The sequence below is a fragment of the Orbicella franksi genome, chromosome 10 (assembly GCF_964199315.1).
Source record: "Orbicella franksi chromosome 10, jaOrbFran1.1, whole genome shotgun sequence".
Lineage (NCBI taxonomy): Eukaryota > Metazoa > Cnidaria > Anthozoa > Scleractinia > Merulinidae > Orbicella > Orbicella franksi.
The window spans coordinates 22,802,978-22,827,962 of NC_138154.1; the positions used below are offsets into that span (position 1 = coordinate 22,802,978).

A 24,985-nucleotide genomic window follows, 5' to 3' on the forward strand; every position below is an offset into this window, starting at 1 on the left:
CGAAATTGGTCTATTGACATCAGCAGTTATGAAGGAGATGGCCATTTTGAGAGAAATTGCTTTAAAATGGGAAAATGAACGACTTCAAAAATGTATCAATCTTCTACTATATTAGGTATACCCCTAAACTATAGCTTATTTAGCAGCTCTTAGTGCATAGCTTGATATGAAACAAGTCTTGCATTCCATGTGCATCCCGAAAAAGGAACTAAAAGTTCTGGGGGTGGTCAACCATGTCTTAGATGGGAGAGGGTCAAACTTTCATGACTTCAATCAGCAGATCTTCGCAAGACAATTTTCATGGCAAAAATTCATAGAAATCTATCTAATATTCACAAAGTTATGACCTTGTGTGCCAATTTGCACTCTTAGGGGGTAAATAAGTGAAAAGGTCCAGTAGCCCTACCAATACAGCAGCTTCTTAGGGCTCCTGGTAGCTTCGTTCGTTAACACCCAATGTTAGGGGGCTGAACCAAAACGTCATAAAGAAAATGTATCTGAATGGTGTTGCATTGAGAAAGGCATAACAACAGAAAGGGATCTGCACTAGCGAAACCGTTATAAATACTGGCGTAAATGCATTAAATGCAAATGAAAAGTATTCTTGATGACAATTACTGGCTCAAATGGGATGAACAAAACTTACTCGGAGGAGTTGTGGGCAGCGGTATTGTAGTCGTTCGTACAGGAGGCACTATAAGAAACGAAGATATATGCCACGCTTTATGTTTATATACTGTCACGGTAGTTAAATAAATTAATGGTATGACCGCGGTGTGAGTTGAAAGAGCAGAAAGTCACGACGTTTCAGCGTCCATTACTTCTGCTGGGAAAAAAATTAACAAGAACAAGAACAACAAGAACAACAAGAACAACAACAACAACAACAACAACAACAACAACAACAACAACAACATTAGGAGCAGCAACTAAACCCGGCACTTCTACGTAATCACTTAACGGCGTATACGCCAGTAATCGGTCTTACTGTTCATCAGAGAAAGAGATCAAGAAAAAATGAAAAACTGCAATGAAACATTAAACGTACTAATCAAATATTAAATTATTTAAAAACGATATTTGAGCAATACCTATACAAAAGCCTCTCTTTATTCGATGGACTTTGTCTTCCAGTTCGTCGAACGATTTAACCGTGAACACGTTGTCTGCTGAGGTTGCGATTTTTTCAAGTTCTGATTTGTCAATGTCATCGCCAATACCCAAAGCAAACACACTTGCTTTCTTTTGCTGCAGTCGCGAGGAGAGGACGTCCAGAGAAGTATATGGTCCTTGGGTAGTTGTTTGCCTTCCATCCGTGATCACAATAACAGGCTATCAGGAAAGAAAACATAGATTGACATGAATAAATGATAAAATGGACGAAATAAATTCTCCAGAGAGGCAATTTCTTCATTTGTTACTGGAGTCAGGGTATTACAAGACGGTCTCACTAAGGGGTGCGTGAACACTTAACAAAACAATGATTAGCACATGCACTGAGATTACCCTAGGAACATCTCTCATGCCAGCTGGGGATGTCAACACTTCCTTGTTAGCTAGGTCCATCGCTTTATCAATTTGATTGAAACCTGGCCGACAGACCAGGCGAGCAACCTGCCCGTTGACCTCTGAGATACTGAGACGAGAACCAGTTAATGTGTTCAATTTCAGAACCAGCTCGGGATCGCTGCTGTATCGTATGAGTGCAATGTGACTTCCAGATGGTGAAACGCCAAAATAACGGACCAAAGTTTGGACAAAGCTCAACACGCGATTCCAGTTGTTACCACTACAGGCAGCTCCAGACGATCCAATGATGAATGTGGTATCCATGGGGATTGGACATTGGACGCCTGTTTGTCGAGAACAGTGAAAAATGATAAGGCCATGTTATTACTTTCATTATTGTAGCACCTTCCCAAATTTAGTCAATGTTATTACTTTCATTATTGTAGCACCTTCCCAAATTCAAGGTTGAGTACTGTCTGTTCGAAAGACAAGGAAGCTATCCGTGGGAAGTAACGTAGTAAAACTTAATGTGGAGATAGCTTACCACATTTTTGAGGAAATAAAGAGCGCATGTTTTCTCTCCGTTTTAAGACGTTCAAAGTTATTTTTCCTTCTCCAGTTTTTGTTTGAGTAACATCAAGCTGGTCGTTGCCTACACGCTGCGCTCCAGCATGAAAACAACAACAACAACAACAACAACAACAACAACAACAGCGACGACAACAGTTTTGGTCCTTGACGAACTCACATGAAAACAAACCCTAGCAAAGCGTTGTAGAAATGTAAACTTGACGGGCAAAAATGAACAAGGTTGATTGTAAAAAGACACCCTTCGTGAGAATATTTTATTTAACATGCCCTGATTGTCGGAGAGATAAAAGGGGAAACGCCGCTCTAGAACTAGTATCACATACCTGGAGTTGTAGGTGCTGGTGTTGGTGTAGTAACAGGAGGTGGTACTAAAATAAAATAACAAAATATAGGCAAAATCAGCAAAATCGTAGAATGTTAAAGTGGTACTATGATCAAATTTTTACCCCTTGGTTTTTTAAGGTGTATCACATAGAATTCCATGAAAGAATAAAAACGCCATTAACCGTTTTCAAATATCTGCATTAGTTCCAGAGATATATAAGTTTGAAAAATAAGTAAAATGTGCAAATGAGATGACTGATGACGTCATACACTCAACCCAATATTATATTAAGTACATAAATAGAGCTATCTCGGTCAATTTGCAGTAGAATCCATTGAAACTTGGTAGGCTAATAGTTCTACAGGAAATACACCTATGGCTGTAAAAAAGTTATGTTCCCATGGCAACTCACTCTTTTCCAGTCCCCACCCACTTGATTTCAATATGTTAGTGATTTTCAGCTTGAAAAACATTAAACGAGGCCATGAACTCGAGCTAACATATCTATATGCTTGCTGGATCGTGCATATGAGACATCACTGGCAAATATCAAAATGGATCACCAAAGGTGGCCAGAAACGCCTTTAATATTGGGCAGGTCTGGAACCCTGTATGTTGCCATGGTAACAAAACTGTTCAGCTCGTATTGTGGAGCACATTTAGTAGAGTGTTACTGCAAAGAATCAAACATTTCTGATACAAATTGGCTGAGATATGTTTTTTCATCATATTTAATCAAAATTTGGTTGAGTGTATGACGTCATCATTTAGCTAATTTGCATATATTAAAAACTTGAATATCTCAGGAACGAAAACAGACATTTGAAAATAGTAAACGGCATTTTTCTCCTCATAGAGACTACTTGTTTATGTTTTAAAATGACTTAGTTAGAAGAGATGCGATTTTCGTCATAGTACTACTTTAAAAATAAAATTCTTCGAAACCCACGATCTCTACTTTTCGCTAGAAAGAGTAAAAAGAACGACCACGTTGACGTATGAAGTATCTTTCCACCGCAACTTTAAAACAAACGGATAGAGCATTTATCCCATCCAAAATAAAATTAATACTGTGATGTATTCTTGTCTTTAATTTTCGTAATTAAACACCCCTTATATAGAAAAGCTTAAAATTCACGTTCGCTTCTTCCATGGAGACAAAGCTCCCTTACTTGGACAAGACTTCTCCACAATTGGCCTCACGACATTGACGAGTTCCTCAAAACCGGAAGATGTGAACACGTTGTCATTAGAACTTGCAATCAGTCGTAGTTGATCAACTTTAACACCGCCACCAACACCCAAGGCGAACACTTCAACTCCCTTATCTTTGATCCTTTTAGAGGCGACATCCAAAGGTGTATATGCTTGCGTTGTGGTCTGCTCTCCATCGGTGATCACTATAGCGACCTGTTGAGAATTGAAATAAAGGTTTCGTTGAGTTTTTCCGTGTAGCTTCTTTCATTTCCAGAGTTGTTGCGATGTGAACGTCAAATCATCTAATGTAAAATCAGGCTTTAAAAAAAGTGTACGTTTTAAAATTACTGACTTAGCATAAAAGAGCTCAGTTACGGTATTGTGACCATATACAAAATTACCTTTGAACTGAAGAAAACCTGAAAATAGTAGTTTATTAAGATAGAAAAACGGTAAAGAGAGAATAATAAAACTTAAAGGAACAAAGATGGTTAAGCATGGAGACGACGTTTAAAGTTTCTTTCATTTTCAGAGTTGTTGACATGCAGATGTCATAACATCTAATATAAATGCAGGCTTTTTATCATGGTAAAATATGCGAGAAAGTTCCGGCCCCTATCTACGTAAATGAAGGCAATGTGGCCACCCAGTCTCTCTCTGAGACTGGAAACGATTCTAAAACGGTATGTGATTCTATGCAGGTACAAAAATACTGGATCAGCAGCGGACGAGCGGTGCGGACAGGTGTGATTTACAGGTGTGATTTACAGGTGTGATTTACAGGTGTGATTTACAGGCCTGACTGCTCCGATTTTTTGGCCGACTCCAATTTAAACCAATTAGATATGACTGTAGCTATATTTAGCGAGTTAAAAATTGTTGTGCAATTTCTTACCTGTGATACACCAGGCCTCATTCCAGCGCTTTTAATGAACACCTGTTCATCAGCCATGATCAGAGCCTTGTCGATGTAAGTAAAGCCTCTCTGAAATCTTATTTTATCGATCAGTTTTCCATATTCCTCTGCTGTAATTTGTGCGCCAGACAATTTATTGAAAGTAAACTCCAGCTTTGCGTTGGTGCTGTAGGCAATTACAGCTATACGAGTACCATCCGGACCAACGTTGAACACATTGGTAACTTCTTTCAAGAAGTTTATCATCAATGGCCATCTTCCACGACCAATGCTTCCCGATGAATCAACAAGGAATGCCACATCTGCCGCAGCTTTGCAGCCTGAAAAATATTAACTCTGTACCTTAAGACAACACTTTCCCAAATCTAACAAAGAACAGCACTACACCGCCTAAGTCGGCTTGAGCTTAAGTCGCGTGAAAGGAAGAGTCTTTTTGTGACGCCGCTTGATAATAGTTCCACCCCTGCAAAATCGTCGTAATAGCAAACCTGTAAGGTTTTGAAAGCTTTTGTTTCATTTTTAACCCTTTACTCCCTAAGGCGAATGGCAGTTTTTCCCAAATCGGCAAATAAAGACACTCTGCCTGTGTACAATATGTCATTTTAAAGCCAGTAATCAGCTTATTTAAGATTCGAGTTTGTAGAGTTTATTCCCCGGAGCCTCGAGCTGAGGTCTATTGTTTTAGGCTGAATTTTAATATATCGAAATTGGTCTATTGACATCAGCAGTTATGAAGGAGATGGCCATTTTGAGAGAAATTGCTTTAAAATGGGAAAATGAACGACTTCAAAAATGTATCAATCTTCTACTATATTAGGTATACCCCTAAACTATAGCTTATTTAGCAGCTCTTAGTGCATAGCTTGATATGAAACAAGTCTTGCATTCCATTTGCATCCCGAAAAAGGAACTAAAAAGTTCTGGGGGTGGTCAACCATGTCTTAGATGGGAGAGGGTCAAACTTTCATGACTTCAATCAGCAGATCTTCGCAAGACAATTTTCATGGCAAAAATTCATAGAAATCTATCTAATATTCACAAAGTTATGACCTTGTGTGCCAATTTGCACTCTTAGGGGGTAAATAAGTGAAAAGGTCCAGTAGCCCTACCAATACAGCAGCTTCTTAGGGCTCCTGGTAGCTTCGTTCGTTAACACCCAATGTTAGGGGGCTGAACCAAAACGTCATAAAGAAAATGTATCTGAATGGTGTTGCATTGAGAAAGGCATAACAACAGAAAGGGATCTGCACTAGCGAAACCGTTATAAATACTGGCGTAAATGCATTAAATGCAAATGAAAAGTATTCTTGATGACAATTACTGGCTCAAATGGGATGAACAAAACTTACTCGGAGGAGTTGTGGGCAGCGGTATTGTAGTCGTTCGTACAGGAGGCACTATAAGAAAAGAAGATATATGCCACGCTTTATGTTTATATACTGTCACGGTAGTTAAATAAATTAATGGTATGACCGCGGTGTGAGTTGAAAGAGCAGAAAGTCACGACGTTTCAGCGTCCATTACTTCTGCTGGGAAAAAAATTAACAAGAACAAGAACAACAAGAACAACAAGAACAACAACAACAACAACAACAACAACAACAACAACAACAACAACATTAGGAGCAGCAACTAAACCCGGCACTTCTACGTAATCACTTAACGGCGTATACGCCAGTAATCGGTCTTACTGTTCATCAGAGAAAGAGATCAAGAAAAAATGAAAAACTGCAATGAAACATTAAACGTACTAATCAAATATTAAATTATTTAAAAACGATATTTGAGCAATACCTATACAAAAGCCTCTCTTTATTCGATGGACTTTGTCTTCCAGTTCGTCGAACGATTTAACCGTGAACACGTTGTCTGCTGAGGTTGCGATTTTTTCAAGTTCTGATTTGTCAATGTCATCGCCAATACCCAAAGCAAACACACTTGCTTTCTTTTGCTGCAGTCGCGAGGAGAGGACGTCCAGAGAAGTATATGGTCCTTGGGTAGTTGTTTGCCTTCCATCCGTGATCACAATAACAGGCTATCAGGAAAGAAAACATAGATTGACATGAATAAATGATAAAATGGACGAAATAAATTCTCCAGAGAGGCAATTTTTTCATTTGTTACTGGAGTCAGGGTATAATAAGACGATCTCACTAAGGGGTGCGTGAACACTTAACAAAACAATGATTAGCACATGCACTGAGATTACCCTTGGAACATCTCTCATGCCAGCTGGGGATGTCAACACTTCCTTGTCAGCTAGGTCCATCGCTTTATCAATTCGATTGAAACCTGGCCGACAGAGCAGGCGAGCAACCTGCCCGTTGACCTCTGAGACACTGAGACGAGAACCAGTTAATGTGTTCAATTTCAGAACCAGCTCGGGATCGCTGCTGTATCGTATGAGTGCAATGTGACTTCCAGATGGTGAAACGCCAAAATAACGGACCAAAGTTTGGACAAAGCTCAACACGCGATTCCAGTTGTTACCACTACAGGCAGCTCCAGACGATCCAATGATGAATGTGGTATCCATGGGGATTGGACATTGGACGCCTGTTTGTCGAGAACAGTGAAAAATGATATGGCCATGTTATTACTTTCATTATTGTAGCACCTTCCCAAATTTAGTCAATGTTATTACTTTCATTATTGTAGCACCTTCCCAAATTCAAGGTTGAGTACTGTCTGTTCGAAAGACAAGGAAGCCATCCGTGGGAAGTAACGTAGTAAAACTTAATGTGGAGATAGCTTACCACATTTTTGAGGAAATAAAGAGCGCATGTTTTCTCTCCGTTTTAAGACGTTCAAAGTTATTTTTTCCTTCTCCAGTTTTTGTTTGAGTAACATCAAGCTGGTCGTTACCTACACGCTGCGCTCCAGCATGAAAACAACAACAACAACAACAACAACAACAACAACAACAGCGACGACAACAGTTTTGGTCCTTGACGAATTCACATGAAAACAAACCCTAGCAAAGCGTTGTAGAAATGTAAACTTGATGGGCAAAAATAAACAAGGTTGATTGTAAAAAGACACCCTTCGTGACCATATTTTATTTAACATGCCCTGATTGTCGGAGAGATAAAAGGGGAAACGCCGCCCTAGAACTAGTATCACATACCTGGAGTTGTAGGTGCTGGTGTTGGTGTAGTAACAGGAGGTGGTACTAAAATAAAATAACAAAATATAGGCAAAATCAGCAAAATCGTAGAAAGTTAAAGTGGTACTATGATGAAATTTTTACCCCTTGGTTTTTTAAGGTGTATCACATAGAATTCCATGAAAGAATAAAAACGCCATTTACCGTTTTCAAATATCTGCATTAGTTCCGGAGATATTTAAGTTTGAAAAATGAGTAAAATGTGCAAATGAGATGACTGATGACGTCATACACTCAACCCAATATTATATTAAGTACATAAATAGAGCTATCTCGGTCAATTTGCAGTAGAATCCATTGAAACTTGGTAGGCTAATAGTTCTACGGGAAATACACCTATGGCTATAAAAAAGTTATGTTCCCATGGCAACTCACTCTTTTCCAGTCCCCACCCACTTGATTTCAATATGTTAGTGATTTTCAGCTTGAAAAACATTAAACGAGGCCATGAACTCGAGCTAACATATCTATATGCTTGCTGGATCGTGCATATGAGACATCACTGGCAAATATCAAAATGGATCACCAAAGGTGGCCAGAAACGCCTTTAATATTGGGCAGGTCTGGAACCCTGTATGTTGCCATGGTAACAAAACTGTTCAGCTCGTATTGTGGAGCACATTTAGTAGAGTGTTACTGCAAAGAATCAAACATTTCTGATACAAATTGGCTGAGATATGTTTCTTCATATTTAATCAAAATTTGGTTGAGTGTATGACGTCATCATTTGGCTAATTTGCATATATTAAAAACGTGAATATCTCAGGAACGAAAACAGACATTTGAAAATAGTAAACGGCATTTTTCTCCTCATAGAGACTACTTGTTTATGTTTTAAAATGACTTAGTTAGAAGAGATGCGATTTTCGTCATAGTACTACTTTAAAAATAAAATTCTTCGAAACCCACGATCTCTACTTTTTTCTAGAAAGAGTAAAAAGAACGACCACGTTGACGTATGAAGTATCTTTCCACCGCAACTTTAAAACAAACGGATAGAGCATTTATCCCATCCAAAATAAAATTAATACTGTGATGTATTCTTGTCTTTAATTTTCGTTATTAAACACCCCTTATATAGAAAAGCTTAAAATTCACGTTCGCTTCTTCCATGGAGACAAAGCTCCCTTACTTGGACAAGACTTCTCCACAATTGGCCTCACGACATTGACGAGTTCCTCAAAACCGGAAGATGTGAACACGTTGTCATTAGAACTTGCAATCAGTCGTAGTTGATCAACTTTAACACCGCCACCAACACCCAAGGCGAACACTTCAACTCCCTTATCTTTGATCCTTTTAGAGGCGATATCCAAAGGTGTATATGCTTGCGTTGTGGTCTGCTCTCCATCGGTGATCACTATAGCGACCTGTTGAGAATTGAAATAAAGGTTTCGTTGAGTTTTTCCGTGTAGCTTCTTTCATTTCCAGAGTTGTTGCGATGTGAACGTCAAATCATCTAATCTAAAATCAGGCTTTAAAAAAAGTGCACGTTTTAAAATTACTGACTTAGCATAAAAGAGCTCAGTTACGGTATTGTGACCATATACAAAGTTACCTTTGAACTGAAGAAAACCTGAAAATGGTAATTTATTAAGATAGAAAAACGGTAAAGAGAGAATAATAAACCTTAAAGGAACAAAGATGGTTAAGGATGGAGACGACGTTTAAAGTTTCTTTCATTTTCAGAGTTGTTGACATGCAGATGTCATAACATCTAATATAAATGCAGGCTTTTTATCATGGTAAAATATGCGAGAAAGTTCCGGCCCCTATCTACGTAAATGAAGGCAATGTGGCCACCCAGTCTCTCTCTGAGACTGGAAACGATTCCAAAACGGTATGTGATTCTATGCAGGTACAAAAATACTGGATCAGCAGCGGACGAGCGGTGCGGACAGGTGTGATTTACAGGTGTGATTTACAGGCCTGACTGCTCCGATTTTTTGGCCGACTCCAATTTAAACCAATTAGATATGACTGTAGCTATATTTAGCGAGTTAAAAATTGTTGTGCAATTTCTTACCTGTGATACACCAGGCCTCATTCCAGCGCTTTTAATGAACACCTGTTCATCAGCCATGATCAGAGCCTTGTCGATGTAAGTAAAGCCTCTCTGAAATCTTATTTTATCGATCAGTTTTCCATATTCCTCTGCTGTAATTTGTGCGCCAGACAATTTGTTGAAAGTAAACTCCAGCTTTGCGTTGGTGCTGTAGGCAATTACAGCTATACGAGTACCATCCGGACCAACGTTGAACACATTGGTAACTTCTTTCAAGAAGTTTATCATCAATGGCCATCTTCCACGACCAATGCTTCCCGATGAATCAACAAGGAATGCCACATCTGCCGCAGCTTTGCAGCCTGAAAAATATTAACTCTGTACCTTAAGACAACACTTTCCCAAATCTAACAAAGAACAGCACTACACCGCCTAAGCCGGCTTGAGCTTAAGTCGCGTGAAAGGAAGAGTCTTTTTGTGACGCCGCTTGATAATAGTTCCACCCCTGCAAAATCGTCGTAATAGCAAACCTGTAAGGTTTTGAAAGCTTTTGTTTCATTTTTAACCCTTTACTCCCTAAGGCGAATGGCAGTTTTTCCCAAATCGGCAAATAAAGACACTCTGCCTGTGTACAATATGTCATTTTAAAGCCAGTAATCAGCTTATTTAAGATTCGAGTTTGTAGAGTTTATTCCCCGGAGCCTCGAGCTGAGGTCTATTGTTTTAGGCTGAATTTTAATATATCGAAATTGGTCTATTGACATCAGCAGTTATGAAGGAGATAGCCATTTTGAGAGAAATTGCTTTAAAATGGGAAAATGAACGACTTCAAAAATGTATCAATCTTCTACTATATTAGGTATACCCCTAAACTATAGCTTATTTAGCAGCTCTTAGTGCATAGCTTGATATGAAACAAGTCTTGCATTCCATTTGCATCCCGAAAAAGGAACTAAAAAGTTCTGGGGGTGGTCAACCATGTCTTAGATGGGAGAGGGTCAAACTTTCATGACTTCAATCAGCAGATCTTCGCAAGACAATTTTCATGGCAAAAATTCATAGAAATCTATCTAATATTCACAAAGTTATGACCTTGTGTGCCAATTTGCACTCTTAGGGGGTAAATAAGTGAAAAGGTCCAGTAGCCCTACCAATACAGCAGCTTCTTAGGGCTCCTGGTAGCTTCGTTCGTTAACACCCAATGTTAGGGGGCTGAACCAAAACGTCATAAAGAAAATGTACCTGAATGGTCTTGCATTGAGAAAGGCATAACAACAGAAAGGGATCTGCACTAGCGAAACCGTTATAAATACTGGCGTAAATGCATTAAATGCAAATGAAAAGTATTCTTGATGACAATTACTGGCTCAAATGGGATGAACAAAACTTACTCGGAGGAGTTGTGGGCAGCGGTATTGTAGTCGTACGTACAGGAGGCACTATAAGAAAAGAAGATATATGCCACGCTTTATGTTTATATACTGTCACGGTAGTTAAATAAATTAATGGTATGACCGCGGTGTGAGTTGAAAGAGCAGAAAGTCACGACGTTTCAGCGTCCATTACTTATGCTGGGAAAAAAATTAACAACAACAAGAACAACAGCAACAACAACAAGAACAACATTAGGAACAGCAGCTAAACCCGGCACTTCTATGTAATCACTTAACGGCGTATACGCCAGTAATCGGTCTTACTGTTCATCAGAGAAAGAGATTAAGACAAAATGAAAAACTTTATTTAAAAACGATATTTGAGCAATACCTATACAAAAGCCTCTCTTTATTCGATGGACTTTGTCTTCCAGTTCGTCGAACGATTTAACCGTGAACACGTTGTCTGCTGAGGTTGCGATTTTTTCAAGTTCTGATTTGTCAATGTCATCGCCAATACCCAAAGCAAACACACTTGCTTTCTTTTGCTGCAGTCGCGAGGAGAGGACGTCCAGAGAAGTATATGGTCCTTGGGTAGTTGTTTGCCTTCCATCCGTGATCACAATAACAGGCTATCAGGAAAGAAAACATAGATTGACATGAATAAATGATAAAATGGACGAAATAAATTCTCCAGAGAGGCAATTTTTTCATTTGTTACTGGAGTCAGGGTATTACTAGACGGTCTCACTAAGGGGTGCGTGAACACTTAACAAAACAATGATTAGCACATGCACTGAGATTACCCTTGGAACATCTCTCATGCCAGCTGGGGATGTCAACACTTCCTTGTTAGCTAGGTCCATCGCTTTATCAATTTGATTGAAACCTGGCCGACAGAGCAGGCGAGCAACCTGCCCGTTGACCTCTGAGACACTGAGACGAGAACCAGTTAATGTGTTCAATTTCAGAACCAACTCAGGATGGCTGCTGTATCGTATGAGTGCAATGTGACTTCCAGATGGTGAAACGCCAAAATAACGGACCAAAGTTTGGACAAAGCTCAACACGCGATTCCAGTTGTTACCACTACAGGCAGCTCCAGACGATCCAATGATGAATGTGGTATCCATGGGGATTGGACATTGGACGCCTGTTTGTCGAGAACAGTGAAAAATGATAAGGCCATGTTATTACTTTCATTATTGTAGCACCTTCCCAAATTTAGTCAATGTTATTACTTTCATTATTGTAGCACCTTCCCAAATTCAAGGTTGAGTACTGTCTGTTCGAAAGACAAGGAAGCCATCCGTGGGAAGTAACGTAGTAAAACTTAATGTGGAGATAGCTTACCACATTTTTGAGGAAATAAAGAGCGCATGTTTTCTCTCCGTTTTAAGACGTTCAAAGTTATTTTTTCCTTCTCCAGTTTTTGTTTGAGTAACATCAAGCTGGTCGTTGCCTACACGCTGCGCTCCAGCATGAAAACAACAACAACAACAACAACAACAACAACAGCGACGACAACAGTTTTGGTCCATGACGAATTCACATGAAAACAAACCCTAGCAAAGCGTTGTAGAAATGTAAACTTGATGGGCAAAAATGAACAAGGTTGATTGTAAAAAGACACCCTTCGTGAGAATATTTTATTTAACATGCCCTGATTGTCGGAGAGATAAAAGGGGAAACGCCGCTCTAGAACTAGTATCACATACCTGGAGTTGTAGGTGCTGGTGTTGGTGTAGTAACAGGAGGTGGTACTAAAATAAAATAACAAAATATAGGCAAAATCAGCAAAACCGTAGAAAGTTAAAGTGGTACTATGATCAAATTTTTACCCCTAGGTTTTTTAAGGTCTATCACATAGAATTCCATGAAAGAATAAAAACGCCATTAACCGTTTTCAACTATCTGCATTAGTTCCGGAGATATTTAAGTTTGAAAAATGAGTAAAATATGCAAATGAGATGACTGATGACGTCATACACTCAACCCAATATTATATTAAGTACATAAATAGAGCTATCTCGGTCAATTTGCAGTAGAATCCATTGAAACTTGGTAGGCTAATAGTTCTACAGGAAATACACCTATGGCTATAAAACAATTATGTTCCCATGGCAACTCACTCTTTTCCAGTCCCCACCCACTTGATTTCAATATGTTAGTGATTTTCAGCTTGAAAAACATTAAACGAGGCCATGAACTCGAGCTAACATATCTATATGCTTGCTGGATCGTGCATATGAGACATCACTGGCAAATATCAAAATGGATCACCAAAGGTGGCCAGAAACGCCTTTAATATTGGGCAGGTCTGGAACCCTGTATGTTGCCATGGTAACAAAACTGTTCAGCTCGTATTGTGGAGCACATTTAGTAGAGTGTTACTGCAAAGAATCAAACATTTCTGATACAAATTGGCTGAGATATGTTTCTTCATCATATTTAATCAAAATTTGGTTGAGTGTATGACGTCATCATTTGGCTAATTTGCATATATTAAAAACGTGAATATCTCAGGAACGAAAACAGACATTTGAAAATAGTAAACGGCATTTTTCTTCTCATAGAGACTAGTTGTTTAATTTTTAAAATGACTTAGTTAGAAGAGATGCGATTTTCGTCATAGTATTACTTTAAAAATAAAATTCCCACGATCTCTACTTTTTTCTAGAAAGAGTAAAAAGAACGACCACGTTGACGTATGAAGTATCTTTCCACCGCAACTTTAAAACAAACGGATAGAGCATTTGTCCTATCCAAAATGAACTTACAATCGCAAAGTTTCTTTCGTATCTCCACGGCAACGGGTTGGAGTTCCTTAAATGACGCAGATATAAAGACGTTCTCTTGGCTCGATGCAATTTCCTTCAACTCTGCTACATCACCTCCCTTGCCAACTCCAACAGCATATACTGCAACTCCTTTGTTCTTTACTCCTTGAGAGGCTACTGATAGTTCGGTGTAGGGCTTAGATGTTGTTTGCTTTCCATCGGTTATTACAATCAAGACCTGGGGACGTTAAAATAAATATTTTTATTTTGTCAAAGATGAATTCACGTGTCAAACCTTTCATGGAGTTAACAATGATTAAAGAAAGTTTGGAATTATGTCTTCGTTTGTCAAATAGTGGTATGATCGAGAAGCGACAACATCACGGAACATCCAAAGTAAAATAATCTATTAAATCCAGTTAGTCTGATTGCCGCAAGTTTGTTGAAAATCGATTATTCTTTACCTTTGGTACGTTTGGTCTCATGCCATTTGCACTCTGGAACAAATCACTGTCTGCAAGCAGAAGAGCTTTATCTGTGTAAGTGAAGCCGCGCTGCCAACGCATTCCATCAAACGCGTTATTCACTTCATCTGTTCCTTGGCGGCTGTTAAATCGGTATACTACCTCAGGGTTGTTACTGTACGCAATAGCTGATATGTGTGTAGCGGCAGGACTGACGTCCAGTTTGCTGACAATCGCTTTTAGGAATCGCTTCATTCTTCCCCAGTTGCTGCGCCCAATACTGCCTGATGAATCGATGACGAATGCAATATCTGCAGTTGGTTTGCATTCCTTTTCTGGTAATAAAAAGGCAAGGATCAATAAAAATAGAACTATTTGCAAGTCAAAGTCTTTAGGATTTTGGGGGAAATAGTTAGAGTTAGAGCTGTTGTTGAAAAGCTGAATATTTGAAACGCTTTTTGTTAAGGTAATCTTTTATATCAAGTATTTCTCTACAAGTTCCTCAACGGTAGAAGGACCATTCAAGTGGGAAATTAAAAAAAAAATAAAAAATAAAAAATAAAAAAAAAACACGTAGATTTTCAATTATACTTTATATTAGTTCGTTCGAGTTAATTATACATACCACATGGTCCAATTTTAGCCACAGTAACTAGATCACCACTGACACAAGATTGCCTCCTCATGAGACACTCGGACCGATCTTGAACATCATCTGAAGTACAAACAGGGCTAACTGTGTCGGGACATGTGGGACAGATGCACTCTGCCGCATTGTCTACAACTCTGCAGCCTGTGTTGTAGGGGGCGTCACAGCCGTCAGTTTTGCATGGATCTGTAGAAATAAAAATGAGTTAATGTGGAGGTCAAAAGTACTAAAAATGGACATTGTTCTCAGGAAACAAAGGAAATGAACACAACCTACCAGGTGGAGTTGTAGGCTGCGTTGTAGGAGTCGTACGTACAGGAGGCACTGAGAGAACGGTAAACATAAATGTTTTTGTTTTAATTGACATAACTAGGAAAACAACAATAACAACACCAACACCAACACCAACAACAACAACAACAAGAAGTAAAACCGGTATTTCCAGGTAAGCTTTTAACGGCCTATTCGCCAATAATTGGCCTTGGATCAGAGAAAGAGATAAGAATGAATGAAAACTAGAGAGAAACATTACAAATAGTAATCGAAGATTAAATTATTTAAACAAGACGTTTGAACAATACCTATACAAAAGCCTCTCTTTATCCGATGAACTTTGTCTTGCAATTCGTCGAACGATTTAACTGTGAACACGTTATCAGGTGAGGATGCGATTTTTTCAAGTTCTGATTTGTCAATGTCGTCGCCAATACCCAAAGCAAACACACTTGCTTTCTTTTGCTGCAGTCGCGAGGAGAGAACGTCGAGAGAAGTATACGGTCCTTGGGTAGTTGTTTCCCTTCCATCCGTGATTACAATGACAGGCTGTCAGGTACAGAAAAGGAAACATATATTGAAATGAATAAATGATAAAATGGATGAGATAAATTATCGAAAGAGACAATTTCCTCATTGGTCGCTGCAGTCAGGGTATTACTTAGCTCTTAGTAACCGAGCAGGAGGTCTGTGTGGGAGAATCTTGAATGAGGTCGTGAGTACAGACCGAACGCAGTGAGGTCTGTACACAAGACCGATCTTAGTCTTATTAACCGACTAAGATCGGTTAATAAGATGTTCATTATATGGGAAACAAGAAAAAATTAATTCGTTTAATGTAAGTGGTTTGTTTTAACTGACATTTTGCTTGCGAAAGGCGATGACCTGAACTTAATTCTGCCAAAGTTTGCTTGTCTTCTTTACTCTTTTTCCTCTTCAGGAATTTTGGCACTTCCATAAATAAATATTTTTAGAGGAAAATAGTCAATGATTTTGCATTTCAGTTTGCAACTTTTTCACTGCAAAACATTTCCAGTCTAGATGCCGGTCTAGATGGGAAAATCTAGACCGCTTTCAATATCGATTTCAGCCAATCAAATTCGTGAATTTGGTAGCTCTCAGTCCTTGTGAGACAGAGCCGTATGATAAAAGACGATCTCACTAAGGTGCGCGAGAACATATAACAAAACAATCATTAACACATGCTCTGAGATTACCCTCGGAACATCTCTCATGCCAGCTGGGGATGTCAACACTTCCTTGTTAGCTAGGTCCATCGCTTTATCAATTCGATTCAAACCTGGCCGACAGACCAGGCGAGCAACCTGCCCGTTGACCTCTGAGACACTGAGACGAGAACCAGTTAATGTGTTCAATTTCAGAACCAACTCAGGATGGCTGCTGTATCGTATGAGTGCAATGTGACTTCCAGATGGTGAAACGCCAAAATAACGGACCAAAGTTTGGACAAAGCTCAACACGCGATTCCAGTTGTTACCACTACAGGCAGCTCCAGACGATCCAATGATGAATGTGGTATCCATGGGGATTGGACATTGGACGCCTGTTTGTCGAGAACAGTGAAAAATGATAAGGCCATGTTATTACTTTCATTATTGTAGCACCTTCCCAAATTTAGTCAATGTTATTACTTTCATTATTGTAGCACCTTCCCAAATTCAAGGTTGAGTACTGTCTGTTCGAAAGACAAGGAAGCCATCCGTGGGAAGTAACGTAGTAAAACTTAATGTGGAGATAGCTTACCACATTTTTGAGGAAATAAAGAGCGCATGTTTTCTCTCCGTTTTAAGACGTTCAAAGTTATTTTTTCCTTCTCCAGTTTTTGTTTGAGTAACATCAAGCTGGTCGTTGCCTACACGCTGCGCTCCAGCATGAAAACAACAACAACAACAACAACAACAACAACAGCGACGACAACAGTTTTGGTCCATGACGAATTCACATGAAAACAAACCCTAGCAAAGCGTTGTAGAAATGTAAACTTGATGGGCAAAAATGAACAAGGTTGATTGTAAAAAGACACCCTTCGTGAGAATATTTTATTTAACATGCCCTGATTGTCGGAGAGATAAAAGGGGAAACGCCGCTCTAGAACTAGTATCACATACCTGGAGTTGTAGGTGCTGGTGTTGGTGTAGTAACAGGAGGTGGTACTAAAATAAAATAACAAAATATAGGCAAAATCAGCAAAACCGTAGAAAGTTAAAGTGGTACTATGATCAAATTTTTACCCCTAGGTTTTTTAAGGTCTATCACATAGAATTCCATGAAAGAATAAAAACGCCATTAACCGTTTTCAACTATCTGCATTAGTTCCGGAGATATTTAAGTTTGAAAAATGAGTAAAATATGCAAATGAGATGACTGATGACGTCATACACTCAACCCAATATTATATTAAGTACATAAATAGAGCTATCTCGGTCAATTTGCAGTAGAATCCATTGAAACTTGGTAGGCTAATAGTTCTACAGGAAATACACCTATGGCTATAAAACAATTATGTTCCCATGGCAACTCACTCTTTTCCAGTCCCCACCCACTTGATTTCAATATGTTAGTGATTTTCAGCTTGAAAAACATTAAACGAGGCCATGAACTCGAGCTAACATATCTATATGCTTGCTGGATCGTGCATATGAGACATCACTGGCAAATATCAAAATGGATCACCAAAGGTGGCCAGAAACGCCTTTAATATTGGGCAGGTCTGGAACCCTGTATGTTGCCATGGTAACAAAACTGTTCAGCTCGTATTGTGGAGCACATTTAGTAGAGTGTTACTGCAAAGAATCAAACATTTCTGATACAAATTGGCTGAGATATGTTTCTTCATCATATTTAATCAAAATTTGGTTGAGTGTATGACGTCATCATTTGGCTAATTTGCATATATTAAAAACGTGAATATCTCAGGAACGAAAACAGACATTTGAAAATAGTAAACGGCATTTTTCTTCTCATAGAGACTAGTTGTTTAATTTTTAAAATGACTTAGTTAGAAGAGATGCGATTTTCGTCATAGTATTACTTTAAAAATAAAATTCCCACGATCTCTACTTTTTTCTAGAAAGAGTAAAAAGAACGACCACGTTGACGTATGAAGTATCTTTCCACCGCAACTTTAAAACAAACGGATAGAGCATTTGTCCTATCCAAAATGAACTTACAATCGCAAAGTTTCTTTCGTATCTCCACGGCAACGGGTTGGAGTTCCTTAAATGACGCAGATATAAAGACGTTCTCTTGGCTCGATGCAATTTCCTTCAACTCTGCTACATCACCTCCCTTGCCAACTCCAACAGCATATACTGCAACTCCTTTGTTCTTTACTCCTTGAGAGGCTACTGATAGTTCGGTGTAGGGCTTAGATGTTGTTTGCTTTCCATCGGTTATTACAATCAAGACCTGGGGACGTTAAAATAAATATTTTTATTTTGTCAAAGATGAATTCACGTGTCAAACCTTTCATGGAGTTAACAATGATTAAAGAAAGTTTGGAATTATGTCTTCGTTTGTCAAATAGTGGTATGATCGAGAAGCGACAACATCACGGAACATCCAAAGTAAAATAATCTATTAAATCCAGTTAGTCTGATTGCCGCAAGTTTGTTGAAAATCGATTATTCTTTACCTTTGGTACGTTTGGTCTCATGCCATTTGCACTCTGGAACAAATCACTGTCTGCAAGCAGAAGAGCTTTATCTGTGTAAGTGAAGCCGCGCTGCCAACGCATTCCATCAAACGCGTTATTCACTTCATCTGTTCCTTGGCGGCTGTTAAATCGGTATACTACCTCAGGGTTGTTACTGTACGCAATAGCTGATATGTGTGTAGCGGCAGGACTGACGTCCAGTTTGCTGACAATCGCTTTTAGGAATCGCTTCATTCTTCCCCAGTTGCTGCGCCCAATACTGCCTGATGAATCGATGACGAATGCAATATCTGCAGTTGGTTTGCATTCCTTTTCTGGTAATAAAAAGGCAAGGATCAATAAAAATAGAACTATTTGCAAGTCAAAGTCTTTAGGATTTTGGGGGAAATAGTTAGAGTTAGAGCTGTTGTTGAAAAGCTGAATATTTGAAACGCTTTTTGTTAAGGTAATCTTTTATATCAAGTATTTCTCTACAAGTTCCTCAACGGTAGAAGGACCATTCAAGTGGGAAATTAAAAAAAAAATAAAAAATAAAAAATAAAAAAAAAACACGTAGATTTTCAATTATACTTTATATTAGTTCGTTCGAGTTAATTATACATACCACATGGTCCAATTTTAGCCACAGTAACTAGATCACCACTGACACAAGATTGCCTCCTCATGAGACACTCGGACCGATCTTGAACATCATCTGAAGTACAAACAGGGCTAACTGTGTCGGGACATGTGGGACAGATGCACTCTGCCGCATTGTCTACAACTCTGCAGCCTGTGTTGTAGGGGGCGTCACAGCCGTCAGTTTTGCATGGATCTGTAGAAATAAAAATGAGTTAATGTGGAGGTCAAAAGTACTAAAAATGGACATTGTTCTCAGGAAACAAAGGAAATGAACACAACCTACCAGGTGGAGTTGTAGGCTGCGTTGTAGGAGTCGTACGTACAGGAGGCACTGAGAGAACGGTAAACATAAATGTTTTTGTTTTAATTGACATAACTAGGAAAACAACAATAACAACACCAACACCAACACCAACAACAACAACAACAAGAAGTAAAACCGGTATTTCCAGGTAAGCTTTTAACGGCCTATTCGCCAATAATTGGCCTTGGATCAGAGAAAGAGATAAGAATGAATGAAAACTAGAGAGAAACATTACAAATAGTAATCGAAGATTAAATTATTTAAACAAGACGTTTGAACAATACCTATACAAAAGCCTCTCTTTATCCGATGAACTTTGTCTTGCAATTCGTCGAACGATTTAACTGTGAACACGTTATCAGGTGAGGATGCGATTTTTTCAAGTTCTGATTTGTCAATGTCGTCGCCAATACCCAAAGCAAACACACTTGCTTTCTTTTGCTGCAGTCGCGAGGAGAGAACGTCGAGAGAAGTATACGGTCCTTGGGTAGTTGTTTCCCTTCCATCCGTGATTACAATGACAGGCTGTCAGGTACAGAAAAGGAAACATATATTGAAATGAATAAATGATAAAATGGATGAGATAAATTATCGAAAGAGACAATTTCCTCATTGGTCGCTGCAGTCAGGGTATTACTTAGCTCTTAGTAACCGAGCAGGAGGTCTGTGTGGGAGAATCTTGAATGAGGTCGTGAGTACAGACCGAACGCAGTGAGGTCTGTACACAAGACCGATCTTAGTCTTATTAACCGACTAAGATCGGTTAATAAGATGTTCATTATATGGGAAACAAGAAAAAATTAATTCGTTTAATGTAAGTGGTTTGTTTTAACTGACATTTTGCTTGCGAAAGGCGATGACCTGAACTTAATTCTGCCAAAGTTTGCTTGTCTTCTTTACTCTTTTTCCTCTTCAGGAATTTTGGCACTTCCATAAATAAATATTTTTAGAGGAAAATAGTCAATGATTTTGCATTTCAGTTTGCAACTTTTTCACTGCAAAACATTTCCAGTCTAGATGCCGGTCTAGATGGGAAAATCTAGACCGCTTTCAATATCGATTTCAGCCAATCAAATTCGTGAATTTGGTAGCTCTCAGTCCTTGTGAGACAGAGCCGTATGATAAAAGACGATCTCACTAAGGTGCGCGAGAACATATAACAAAACAATCATTAACACATGCTCTGAGATTACCCTCGGAACATCTCTCATGCCAGCTGGGGATGTCAACACTTCCTTGTCAGCTAGGTCCATCGCTTTATCAATTCGATTCAAACCTGGCCGACAGACCAGGCGAGCAACCTGCCCGTTGACCTCTGAGACACTGAGACGAGAACCAGTTAATGTGTTCAATTTCAGAACCAACTCAGGATCGCTGCTGTATCGTATGAGTGCAATGTGACTTCCAGATGGTGAAACGCCAAAATAACGGACCAAAGTTTGGACAAAGCTCAACACGCGATTCCAGTTGTTACCACTACAGGCGGTTCCAGACGATCCAATAATGAATGTGGTATCCATGGGGATTGGACATTGGACACCTGTTTGTCGGGAACAGTAAAAAAATGATATGTCCATGTTATTACTTTTATTTTTGTAGCACCTTCTCAAATTCAAGGTTGAGTACTGTCTGTTCGAAAGAGAAGGAAGCCATCCGCGGGAAGTAACATGGTAAAACTTAATGTGGAGGTAGCTTACTACATTTTTGAGGAAATAAAGAGCGCCTGTTTCCCCTCCTTTTAAACACGTTCAAAGTTATTTTTTTCATTCTCTAGTTTATGTTTGAGTAAAATCAATAAGTAAATACGCAAGCTGGTCGTTATCTGTACGCTTCGCTCCAGCGTGAAAAGAAAAACAACAACAACAACAACGACAGCAAAAGGAAGAACAGTTTGGCCATTCATACATACATACATACATACATACATACATACATACATAAACTTTATTTAAGCTCGAATTTCAGAGTAGCTTGACCAGCTAATATTTCCGAGCAACAAACAAGACCAACAACAAGAAAACAGCCATTGTAGATACGCAAATTAGTGATCACTCTCTTGTTTATTGCATTCTCCGATCCAGAGCGCCGATTTTAAGATCGCGAAAGATTTGTTTTCGGAGTCTCAAGTCTTACAGCCAAGAAAAAATGCTGAACGATTTGCATAAAGTCCCGTTTCTTGACGTGATGGAAGTGTTTGACGATATTGACGACAAGCGTTACGCGTTTGAACAATTGTACTCGGACATTCTTGATGAGCACGCCCCCGTAAAACAAACACACATCAGAGGAAACCAGGTGCCGTACATGACAGAAGATTGGCATTGACTAGGAGAGCGTTGTAGAAATATCAACTTGGTAGGTACAACTGAACACAGTTGAATGTGAAGACAGTCTTGTGTCAATATTTCATTTAACATGCCCTGATTAATTGTCGGAGAGATAAAGGGCCAAATACGGCTGTATTACTAGTACCACATACCTGGAGTAGTAGGTGCTGGTGTTGTTGTAGTAACAGGAGGTGGTACTAAGAGAAAATAATAAAACACAAGCTAAGTCAGCAAAATGGTAAAGAGATAAGTATAAGATACTTTGTAAGCTACGGACTCTACTTTCCCCTAGAAAGAGTAAACAGAGCGACCAAGTTGACGTATAAAGTGTCTTAGTAATGAACTTACAATCGCAAAGTTTCTTTCGTATCTCCACGGCAAGGGGTTGGAGTTCCTTAAACGACGCAGATATAAAGACGTTCTCTTGGCTCGATGCAATTTCCCTCAACTCTGCTACATCAGCTCCCTTGCCAACTCCAACAGCATATACTGCGACGCCTTTGTTCTTTACTCCTTGAGAGGCTACTGATAGTTCGGTGTAGGGCTTAGATGTTGTTTGCTTTCCATCGGTTATTACAATCAAGACCTGGATACGGAAAAATGTTATTTTTTATTTTGTCAAAGATGAATTCACGTGTCAAACCTTTGATGGAGTTGACTCTGACACAAGAAAGTTTGAAATTTTGTCTTGGTTTGTCAAATGTTGTTATGATCAAGTAGCAACAACATCACGGAACATCCAAAGTAAAATAATCTATTAAATCCAGTTAGTCTGATTACCGCAAGTTTGATGAAGATCGATTATTCTTTACCTTTGGTACGTTTGATCTCATGCCATTTGCACTCTGGAACAAATCACTGTCTGCAAGCAGAAGAGCTTTATCTGTGTAAGTGAAGCCGCGCTGCCAACGCATTCTATCAAACGCGTTATTCACTTCATCTGTTCCCTGGCGGCTGTTAAATCGGTAAACTACCTCAGGACCGTTGCTGTAAGCAATAGCTGATATGTGTGTAGCGGCAGGACTGACGTCCAGTTTGCTGACAATCGCTTTTAGGAATCGCTTCATTCTTCCCCAGTTGCTGCGTCCAATACTACCGGACGAATCGATGACGAATGCAATATCTGCAGTTGGTTTGCATTCCTTTTCTGGTAATAAAAAGGCAAGGATCAATAAAAATAGAACTATTTGCAAGTCAAACTCGTTGTTTTTTTGGCTGGAAATAATGAGTTAACGATGCTATTAAAAAGCTGAATATCTCGAACGTTTTTTGTCAAAGTTGTCTTTCACATCAAGTATTTCTCTGCAAGTTCCTCAACGGTAGAAGGACCATTCAAGTGGGAAAATTAAAAAAAAAAAAAAAAACACGTAGATTTTCAATTATAGCTTATATTAGTTCGTTCGAGTTAATTATACATACCACATGGTCCACTTTTGGCCACAGTTACCAGATCGCCACTGACACAAGATTGCCTCCTCATGAGACACTCAGACCGATCTTGAACATCATCTGATGTACAAACAGGGGTTACTGTGTCGGGACATGTGGGACAGATGCACTCTGCTGCATTGTCCACAACTCTGCAGCCTATGTTGTAGGGGGCATCACAGCCGTCAGTCTTGCATGGATCTGTAGAAATAAAAATGTGTTAATGTGGAGGTCAAAAGTACTAAAAATGGAAATTGTTCTCAGAAAACAAAGAAAATAAGCATAACCTACCAGGTGGAGTTGTAGGCTGTGTTGTAGGAGTCGTAGCTACAGGAGGCACTGAGGGAACGGTAAGTAAACATGAATGTTTGTGTTTTTAATTGAGAGAACTAGGAAAACAACAGCAACAACAACAGCAACAAGAATAGATTAAACCGGGACTTCCAGTTAAGCTATTATCGGCATGTACGCTAATAATTAGCCTTAGATCAGAGAAAGAGATAAGAAAGAATGAAAACTAGTGCGAAACATTACAAGTAGTACCGTACTTTCTCAATTAAACGCCGGACCCCGATTAAACGCCGGGTCCACGAGGCCAATTTTGAAATAAACGCCGGGGGCGTTTAATCGAGGCCCCGGCGTTTATTTGCGTTCGAGCCAACAGTTTGATTTTTCCTTTATTAAATAGCACTACTGCGACATACTAGTACGCTATGGTGTTTTCATAATCTTAATAAACGTTCAAAAGGAAAAGTCCGGCTTAACATAACAAGAATAGTAGCTGTACAACAAAATAAAACAAAATGTACGTGTTCGTGTTGTCATTAAGTCTTATTACTGATGACGCACTTTCTTTCGTGTGTTATAGTGCTCACTGTCACTAAAATCGTGAAGATCCCTCCAGCGTTTGTTTATGAGCTGTTTCAATCTTGTCTTAAGTTGTCCTTTCTGAGAGGAAATCGCTCATTGAATAGAAATAGGGACTTCAAGGCCGCCTTGTTCCAAGTTGCTAGCTCGGTAGGTTTCCTGTCTCACTTTAGCCGAAATGTTCCCTCCATGTTTTACAAAGAAGCAAAGAGCGAAGAGAGTTCGTTTGGGATGTGTCCGACATTTATCTTCTCATTATCAGGGTCATGCACACGGTAAACAGCCATCGCACACGGATCGTACTTGTTGTTTTCTTCATGACTTACAATAAGACCTTCGCCGATCGCAATATCTTTCCAGAAGTTGACGAGTTTGTTGTTTATGACGATTAAGGTACATTAAAAATCGTAAAGGCGGACGCTTAACTGATAGTATCGAGGAGAACGATGGCGACATTGCCGTTTATACGGAACTTAAAACTTTGTATCCATACTTGCTCCTATTTATTTTACAT

The 24,985-nt window shown here is 39.2% G+C and overlaps 1 protein-coding gene across 1 annotated transcript in view; it reads right to left on the reverse strand.

Moving 5' to 3' along the window:
- Window positions 1-24,985, reverse strand: part of LOC145499467 (uncharacterized) — a 132,200-nt gene that overhangs the window by 26,379 nt on the left and 80,836 nt on the right. The window contains exons 107-140 of the mRNA XM_081478984.1: window positions 23,896-23,943; window positions 23,596-23,805; window positions 22,989-23,323; window positions 22,525-22,762; window positions 22,329-22,373; window positions 21,043-21,389; window positions 20,134-20,374; window positions 19,829-19,876; window positions 19,529-19,738; window positions 18,904-19,238; window positions 18,440-18,677; window positions 17,378-17,422; window positions 16,466-16,812; window positions 15,557-15,797; window positions 15,252-15,299; window positions 14,952-15,161; window positions 14,327-14,661; window positions 13,863-14,100; window positions 12,801-12,845; window positions 11,889-12,235; window positions 11,474-11,714; window positions 11,101-11,148; window positions 9,731-10,071; window positions 8,837-9,074; window positions 7,666-7,710; window positions 6,748-7,094; window positions 6,333-6,573; window positions 5,888-5,935; window positions 4,518-4,858; window positions 3,598-3,835; window positions 2,424-2,468; window positions 1,507-1,853; window positions 1,092-1,332; window positions 647-694 (exon numbers count right to left, since the gene is read on the reverse strand). Coding sequence (XP_081335110.1) covers window positions 647-694; window positions 1,092-1,332; window positions 1,507-1,853; window positions 2,424-2,468; window positions 3,598-3,835; window positions 4,518-4,858; window positions 5,888-5,935; window positions 6,333-6,573; window positions 6,748-7,094; window positions 7,666-7,710; window positions 8,837-9,074; window positions 9,731-10,071; window positions 11,101-11,148; window positions 11,474-11,714; window positions 11,889-12,235; window positions 12,801-12,845; window positions 13,863-14,100; window positions 14,327-14,661; window positions 14,952-15,161; window positions 15,252-15,299; window positions 15,557-15,797; window positions 16,466-16,812; window positions 17,378-17,422; window positions 18,440-18,677; window positions 18,904-19,238; window positions 19,529-19,738; window positions 19,829-19,876; window positions 20,134-20,374; window positions 21,043-21,389; window positions 22,329-22,373; window positions 22,525-22,762; window positions 22,989-23,323; window positions 23,596-23,805; window positions 23,896-23,943 — 6,960 coding nt within the window. The remainder of the gene's footprint in view (window positions 1-646; window positions 695-1,091; window positions 1,333-1,506; window positions 1,854-2,423; window positions 2,469-3,597; window positions 3,836-4,517; window positions 4,859-5,887; window positions 5,936-6,332; window positions 6,574-6,747; window positions 7,095-7,665; window positions 7,711-8,836; window positions 9,075-9,730; window positions 10,072-11,100; window positions 11,149-11,473; window positions 11,715-11,888; window positions 12,236-12,800; window positions 12,846-13,862; window positions 14,101-14,326; window positions 14,662-14,951; window positions 15,162-15,251; window positions 15,300-15,556; window positions 15,798-16,465; window positions 16,813-17,377; window positions 17,423-18,439; window positions 18,678-18,903; window positions 19,239-19,528; window positions 19,739-19,828; window positions 19,877-20,133; window positions 20,375-21,042; window positions 21,390-22,328; window positions 22,374-22,524; window positions 22,763-22,988; window positions 23,324-23,595; window positions 23,806-23,895; window positions 23,944-24,985) is intronic.